The sequence below is a fragment of the Anthonomus grandis genome, chromosome 9 (genome assembly GCF_022605725.1).
Source record: "Anthonomus grandis grandis chromosome 9, icAntGran1.3, whole genome shotgun sequence".
Taxonomy (NCBI): Eukaryota; Metazoa; Arthropoda; class Insecta; order Coleoptera; family Curculionidae; genus Anthonomus; species Anthonomus grandis.
The window spans coordinates 15,019,131-15,028,234 of NC_065554.1; the positions used below are offsets into that span (position 1 = coordinate 15,019,131).

A 9,104-nucleotide genomic window follows, 5' to 3' on the forward strand; every position below is an offset into this window, starting at 1 on the left:
CAACACTCTCTTTGCCTATTTGATGACATATTTAAGCGATCCCTAATAATAATTAGATTTTGCTGCTTTAATTGTCTTTCTGTACAGACTACGGTATTTCTGATGATATACAAGGATATTTTCATTTGTGGTATATTTGCACAATTTAGTCAAAAAACGGAGGTTTTTAGCTGAAATTCTAAGGCCTCTTGTAACCCATGGTTTTCGTTTCTTAGTTTTAAGCCTCATCTTATCACACAGAACTTGAAAAAATAAAGATATAAATAATAATTTTGTCCCTATAAAAATTTGCAGAAACATAATAATATAAATATGTAATGAATATTATTTTATTCCTTATCTTTCAAATTTAATTTGCCTTTATTCTTTTAAGTGTATAAACTACAGTTAAAAAGGCACGACGATTTCCATAAACGGAGCCGAGTTCACTCGATATAATTTGCAGGAGGCAATTAGGAAGTTTCCAATTATTTTTCCTTAATAAGTAGTACTAAAAATATAAAAAAGTTATTATCTTCCAAAATTGCTGGAAATTAGGTATTTTAAAATTCGCAATTCGACTGCTAAAAAAATAAGCATGCTTTAAAGAAAAATAATATTTATTTGCACGTCAAATACATTAAAAATTTTATTTTGTAAAAAGTGCACTAAAGCATTATTTAATGTCAAATTAATTTAAAAATATACTAGTTTCTAAATATTATTTAGCGTTTTTTTCTTTCTAATGTATATTCATAAAAAATTTTAGTGGAAAGCGGCGGGGCAATGTGATCGCAGTTCCAAAAATTAAATTTTTTAGAAGCAAAAAGCTGTTTTTTTGGGTTTTCTTAAAAAACATGTTTAACACAGTTGTACCACGAAAAAAATCTAAATAAATGGTTTTCCTTATAGTAGATCTAATTCAATATTATATTTTCTTTACAAAATTCTAACTCTATATCTAACATTTTGGATGAGATTGAGGGGTTATAACTATATATAATATATTATATATTTATATGTCTATAATTTTTTAAGATATAGCTTTGCGGTTTTTGCGACCCTGTATTACTTTTTTCTATCAACTTTTAAAGTCACAAACAGAAATATTCCAAGTACTACTGAAATACAGGGCGAAAAATGTTATTTTTGGAGATATTATTTCTCATGTCCTGTATAAGATAGAAAAAAATTAAAGCTGCTTATAATAGATGTTTTTATATTAAAGTCAGTGGCGCATTTAGAAAAAAAAAGCATAGTTTTTAACATTTGCCACAAACTTGTTTGTTTAAATAAAACTATATTTTAACGTCAAATTTTTGCATTTTTTTCTGCATACATTGATGTATAGCAACCTAATCTTCAATAAATTGTAGCTTTAAAAATCAGAAAAATTCATATTTATGTTTGTTTTTTTAATAGTCCATAAAGTCTTTCATAAATGCATAAAAGTTGAACATGCATAAAAAATATTTTGTTTATTGCATTGTATTCATGCAAACTAAGCCACAGAGTCAATACACTTCAATAATGATGGGCTGACGGTAAAAACATCGAATTTCAAAATTTTTAAAAGATCATACTATACTAACATTTTGTAATTTGTTTAAACAATTCAACCGAAAATGTCGAAGCAGCGCTGCAATTATATTTAAACAGGTATAGAATCGGCATATTTTATTCTGTTACAAAATTCAGAAAAACAAAAAGATCTTTTAAGTTTCCAGAAAGACGTAGCCATCTCGGGCAACGGTATTCCGGTTATAATGCAATCTTTTAAATTATGGCTGCTATTTAAAATCTAGGCAACCTCATGATGAAAGAAATGAAGCTGGCAAAATAATTGTTTTAGCGTTTATGGAAGCAGGAAGACCTCAAATTTCCTGTAGAAAAATAGAGGAAGAGGTAGGAGTTTCAAAAACAAAAGTGCAAAAAATTAAAAAAAGGAAATTGAAACCATATAAGGTAAATATTGTTCGAGAATCTCCGAATGAAATTTTCTAATTGGTTTTTAACCAAAACTAATGAAGATCTTGATTTTGCGAAAAAGGTAATATTATCTGACGAATCCCATATAAGAGGCAGCAACATATGTATATATATGCCAGAGTTGCTGAAGCTGTGCCAAGGATATGTCACCTTTGGCACAGTGACATCAGATATATTTCCAGCAAGATGGGGCGTCCTTACATAATTCAAGGGTAGTTGGAGAATATTTAAGTGCTGATTTTGGTAGACTAATCTGTTTTGATAGAAAAAAAAATTAACATTTTACTTTGAAGGGCAGTAGCACTGATAACCACTACTTAAAACGTTCTACACCTCAACACCATACACAATAACAAACTTTTTAATATATTGCCAATTTTAATCTTTAGCTCTTCTCCTTAAAATTTGATTTATAAATGCTTGCACAGGGTTTATTCTTAAAAATTAAGGTGGCAGTTTGTTGAAATTAAAAAATCTGACAATTACCTTTCAAAAAATTCCAACCTTAAATTTAAATTGTAAACATCCATTCTAGAACAAAGTTTTCCATATAAGTACCTTGGTGTTTTTACTACCTCTGGCTCAAGTATATTAATATACCTTGCAGTTGACTATAGTGCTATAGAAAAAAATCCTTCCTTTACAAAATAAGTTATTATTTTTTGGCAAGTGTATCAAGCAATATGTTACTATATTAATGGTGTCTATCTTGAAAAGCATAGAACTTGTTCTTTTACTTGTATCCAACTTTCTGAAAAAATTGTTTTTATTCAGCACTTTCTAATAACAAAAACATTTTAAAAAGTAAAAAAATATTTAATACAATGAATCTATTTGGTAGGTAACTAAACTAGAGACTATATTAATTTAATCTTAAGCAATAATTTAATACTCTTAAAATAATTAAGGTGTTCCTAAAGGGATGATAAAGGATATCTGGTCAGCAAAGGCTCCCCAAGATGATCTATTTAATTGGAAAACTGTTATCCACGAAACAAGGATGATTAGCCATAGTAAAGCCCCCAGTGCTGAAAATATAACATCTAAAACAAACAAGATTAGTTATTAATATTTAGATTTAAAATTCCACTAATGCATGGTTTATACTACTAATACTTTTAATTGGAAATTGATTTTAGCTTGTGATATAACTTGACTGTGGTACTCCATTCAAGTACATACAATTTAAGCTAATAATTAATAGCTATGTAGGTATCATATTTTCTTAATAACTTAATAATGTGACAAGAACCTAAATATTTCCTAAATTAGACTATTGTTTAATAATAGACTATTTAACCAATAGCAACTTCCCAAAAACTTGCTATAAGCATTTAAAGTTTTTCTAAGGATGTAAATTAATTTTAAAAACAGTAAAATTAAGACCATTCAGAATTTTGAAAAGAAAAGAAAGAGCATGCATCTTTCTTTTAGTGCAACTAGGATTTCAAATTTACTTTAATAATAATTTTGTTCTGTAAATCTATAAGAAAACCTATGCTATAGAGGTTTATTGTGTGAAGAAGATAAGGCCTAACTAAACAAAGGTAAAAAAGCATTATAGTGAAAAGGCAAAAATTAAGATAAAAATATAAAATCAAGCATTAAAACACCACTAAATGTCAGTTGAAGGCGAGTTTATCAGTTTAGATGAAGAATTATAGGATTAACCTCTAATCTTTAAAAGTGTTATTGTTGTTTAAAAATAATAAAAATACACTAATAAATTTTTTTCAAGGCTTAGGCTTGCCCTTCTCTTCCTCCTTTTTATTTTTATGAACAAAAATAAAAACCTCGTAAGCTAACATCCAATGAAATGTCATTTTGGTACTTCAAATAGGTCCTAGGTGTACACCAAATTTTTTTTTTTAAATCTCCATTGTTTGGGAAGTATCAAATTCTCATATCAATAGTCCTCGTGATGTCATTTGATCTAAGTATTAAACATTTGGTACATGTGTTGTAAACATAGCTTGTGGCACTACTGAATAAAATAGCAAAATCTGTACTAATAAAACATGGTTCTTTATTTGAAAATTCCAAACAGTTTTAAATCTGCAAGGAAATAACAGCCAGAATTCATGTTTTGTCTTACATATAGGTTCAATCTGAAGTACAAAAATTGTAAATGTATGATGTTAACCTATAAATTTTCTATCCTATTGAAATGAAACAATATTATTTTAAATATATACTTTATATTAGGTATCTCCTGTTTTGAAAGTTAACTCTCTTGTATGCCCTTCTATGTTTTTTATGTTCTTTTATTAGAAATTATGTATTTTAATGCTAAATAATCTACTTACATTTTTTAATTTGCTTTTGTTCGGGATACTCCGGCTTTCTAAATGCCTCATTAAAAAACCAAATAGCATTTACCGCCCACACAAAGGGTAGAAATGCAAAACCAACTGAAATTAATATTAATTTCTTTAAATATTGAATATTACAAAAGAATTAATTTAACTTACCTCTAAAATACCACATGCATAGGTTAAGCTTTTTTTCGTTGGGAAGTTTCGTCAAATCCATATTTTAACTTTTTTTTTAAAAATTTAATGTTTACTATTTGAAAACAACAAAATTGAATCATGAATTATCAGCTGTTCTCAAATGACTCTGACAGTTCACGTGTCGATGTCATATGCTGAGTAGACAGAGACCCCAATAACCGTAAGGAAAACTTCTTGTCGTGACCCCATTGTTAAGCAAGAACTACAAACCCATAAGCCATAATAATTTTGGCTGGAAAATGCATGAAAAATTGGACTGTAGAAATTAAATTCTATTAGCCAGTCGGAAAAAATCGTTGCTACAATCGGAACTAGACGCTGTGAGCAAAGGTTAATTTAATTAATTTTGAGATTAATGCAGAGTTCTCCGGAATAGTATGTGGCAGCCATATTACATTAGTAAAGTTCGGGTGAAATCTTGAGACTTTGGAGTTGAAAGAGTTTGATTATTATAAAAACCAGTAGCAGCCTGGAGAGATAACTTCAGTACAACTGTGCCCCAAAACAGAAAAGTACCTTACCCTACATAGCGAGGATGTGCCGCCACATATTATAAAGAGATAGAATGTCTCGTATAGGACAGAAGTGATGTTAGTGATACTCTTGATGTTGAAAATTTTTAAATTCCAATAATTTCTCCTTTTTTATTTTATAACAATAATATTATTAATAATACTATTATTAGTGATAAACATTATTGAAAACTTAAGCTAAAGCTTATAAAAAGCGAAGTTCAAGCTAAGATTTCAATTTTAACCCTAGAGTAGTTAACAACGTTTTACAATAACTGATGGACACACTTTAACCAATACATTAAATAGAAAATCTTATTTGCTGCTTCATAAATTCAAAATAATATTCGATAATGTCCCTTTTAATGTTAATAAAATCAATAGTTTAAATTGATTAAGCATTCTATTATATAAAGCCGAAGCCTGGTATCGAGAGGTGATCATTTATGCCGTAAGTCTAAATTATATGCATCGTATCTAAACTTAATTTTTTGTTACAGATAGGTCGGCGATTTCTTTTAAATTTTAAGATTTAAATTTTATGATATATCAAATAATATAAAATCCTTCTTTGCTTTATATTTATTACCACAAGAGTTTTGCATTAGTTGTATCTGCTTCGAATCATGTTCAAGAAGACATCCACTATACAAAGCATCATAATACGTAAATTATGATAGTACCAAACCAACGCTTTTTTAAGAACACCCAAACGATGTCTTCGACTATATACAGATATAATCATTCAAACCTCGCCTATAGGAAATAGTCTATGAGCGTAAGCGAGAGGGGACATATGGAGTCCGCATGAGACAGACAGAGGGCACAATACATGTCGTTTCCAAATTAATACGTTTGGCAACACTGATATTTCTGCCGCACGGCTCTCCGCTCGTTCATTGAAAAACGAGATTCTTATCCCCACCACACTGCACTGCCAATATGCGATTGCATTTTAAACGTTATTTTTATTCCTAGCTTCCTGCTTAATCAGCAAAGATTAAATTTAAAACCGCTCGCTATTTTCTTGTTAAAATGTGTTCCCTTGAGGAAAAAAGGCAAATTATTAAGTGGTATTATGCCGGCTGTTCTGTCGATGAAATATCAGGCAGAATTGCATTCACGTTCGAAAATCGGCCCATTCCCGTACGCAGCACAATTTTTGCAATTATCCATAGGTTTGAGACCTTTGTGTGCTTGCAAAATTGCAGGAAATGCTACGCAAATAAGCAACCACCTGTTGTTAGACCGCTAGGCGAAGAAGCGACCGGGAGCTTCGAGAGGTTAATGTTTGTGCTGTTGCTGAAATGAACTTTCCTTGCAATAGACAACCATTGCCAAAGAAACGGGTATTGAGCCTTTAAGGGTTAGAAGAATTTTAAAAAGAAATAAGTACAAGTGCTATAGTTGCAAAAAACCCAAGAAATTTTCCCACAGGACCATGAGAGACGGATGGAATTTTGCCGTGAAGTATTGGAAAGGGCAAATCGGGACAAAATGTTTATTAGTAACATTTTGTTTTCCGATAAGTCCTCTTTCTCTATTTGTGGTAAACATATTCCGTCCATTACAGTGGGTTATTCGAGGAAAAACAAGCACATAAGCATACAAACACGTACATAATACTCTCAAAAGGTTAATGTATGGGCTGGCATTTTAGGTGATTCAATTATAGGCCCTTTTTTATCGATGGAAACCCTAATGCCAACAAATACCTTAATCTTTTGAGGGATGAAGTTCTTCCTGCTATTCGAGGGCTCAATATCAATTTAGAACAAGTTTGATTTCAACAGGATGGTTGTCCCGCTCATACGCATTAGTGGTACGTCAATTTCTCAAAACGTCTTTCCCTGATCGAACAATCAGTGGAAACGGTACTATTAAATGGCCCGCCAGAAGCCCTGATTTAGCCCCCAATGATTTTTTTCTTTGGGGATACCTAAAAGAACAAATTTATAGTCATGAAAATGAACGGGCTACTAATTTAGAAGAGCTTTGTGTTAAAATTAGGCGAGCATTTAATAGTATCTCCATTAAAATGTTGTCGAACACGAGAAGGTCGTTTTATGATCGACCGACGTACTACACTGCTAAGCAGGGTGGCCTTTTTGAACCTGACATAAGATAATTTAAATTTTTATTTAATATTATTAAATTAACTTAATTTTTTGCTTTATTTTGAATTAATTTTTTTTATTTCCTGTCCAATATTTAGTTAATTTATGTTTACAACATTATTGCAGTCGGTTTTTAGTTTATTTTTTGCTGTTAGGACAGGCAGCAGCAAAGACTCAAACCACAGATTTAACTAGCTAACGCAATTAGCTGTAGCTTGCGTTAGCTAGTTAAATCTGTGCTCAAACGAAACAAATTTTTTTTTTAATTTGCCACAGAGCAGTGCATCCCCACTTGAACGCCCTAAGAATACTGAAAGGTTTCGGTTTAGGGCTTCGGCGGGGTCCGCTGCTTCGAGTATATTGTCACAACGTTGCCAGACCTACCACGATATATAATTCCTATAGGCGAAGTTAGAATGATCATATCTGTATAAGTTTGAGGTTAGTTAATTTTCGTTTAATAGCTATTAACATATTCAGAGAATCCTAATACATTTTTGAGGATTCAAACAGGGAACTGAGATCTTCAGAAAGCTTGACATTGGCGTCATCAATATATTCCGAACTAAGAACTAACTGGCCAATAAATTGCGTATCATCGGTCTAAAAGTGCGAGGACCTAAAGCTCATATGGGTGCAAAATTAGGAATTATAGAGTGTAAAGAAAAGTAGGATGAATATAGATACTTGAAAAACACCATTATAAGCTACTCGACAATTTGACTGCTGTCCATTTAATTTTACGCATTGTGTGCGACCCAAATAACTTTTTATTAAACAACGCTTATTTAACTACTAACATTACTAAATTACAAATAATTTAAGATAGCCAACAATAATTGAGAATTTAACTTATCGAATACTTTCAAATAGTAATATTAAGGCCGTACAGCTATGATTCTTATGAATGACTGTGTATGTAGTAGAAAGGATGCTTATCGGCTCAAATCTTTGAATTCAGGTGCTTAGAAAATTTTAGATATCGGTAAAAAAATGAGCTTTTTCACTAAATAATTAATATAGCGGCTTCTATACAACTGTTTACTAAATGCAAAATTATAAGAATAATGTGGGGAATGCAGTTATCTAGCAGAAAGAGTCAAACTTCATCAGTTCCAAAAGCCCTTGATTTTATGTATTTATACGCGGCTGTAACCTCATCAATCGATGCTTATTTTCAAAAATATTCACGTATTTTTTGTTCTGCATATAAAAATGAAGGGTGGTAGGGTCTGGAGTTTCAGAAGAAGCCGCTTTTATAAAATAATCATTTATTTCGCTAGGACAACCAATATCCAATGAAATATGATTCGTATCTCTAGAGTAAATAAATATTCATTTCTTTAAGGATTTCTTTTACAATTTGTTTTTTATATTATCAGCATGCAGATTTGTTTAATTAACCGTAATTACTAGTTTCAAGCATAATATGGTGGTAAATTAAGGCATATAATTTGAAAAGGGTTAAGTTTCTAAGACATATGGTTCCTTCAGTCAGACAACACAGGCTAAATGAATGAAAAAAATATAAGCTGGTAATAATATCTAGGTACTTTAAAATTATTATTATCCCCTTCTGGGTCAAGGCTTAGGTTTGATGCAATTTCATGGTTTCCTCTAAAATATCAGGTTCTGTTAGAACAGAGCAATTCTTCGTTCTTCCAAAAAGTAAAAAAAATATTCAGATGATCAATTTGTTAATAAAGTAATTCAAGTTGCAAGCTTGTAGATACAAGTGGTATGTTCACTTTAACTATCTCCTCAGGTAATGTCAGGAAGTAAACAACTAGTTCAATACTACATATTCTTATAAAAAGTGTCTTTTACTGTTTTATTATTTTAACTTAAAACCTCAGTTTCATTTGACCCTACAACCAATTGACTCAGTAAGAAGCATTTAAATTATAGCGATATAGTTTGGACCGAACTTAACAAGTAAGTTCGTTTGATCCATAAATTTTACAAATTCAAAATGAATCAATAGGAAGATTATA

General features: G+C 30.7%; 1 protein-coding gene across 1 annotated transcript; it reads right to left on the reverse strand.

Moving 5' to 3' along the window:
• Nucleotides 1-2,716: 2,716 nt before the first annotated feature.
• LOC126740307 (gamma-secretase subunit pen-2) lies at nucleotides 2,717-4,606 on the reverse strand. The gene is made up of 3 exons (XM_050446270.1): nucleotides 4,440-4,606; nucleotides 4,275-4,379; nucleotides 2,717-3,011 (listed from the first exon to the last, which is right to left on the reverse strand). The coding sequence occupies exons 1-3, from the start codon at nucleotides 4,498-4,500 to the stop codon at nucleotides 2,872-2,874; spliced, it is 306 nt and encodes a 101-aa protein (XP_050302227.1). The 5' UTR covers nucleotides 4,501-4,606; the 3' UTR covers nucleotides 2,717-2,871.
• Nucleotides 4,607-9,104: the final 4,498 nt, after the last annotated feature.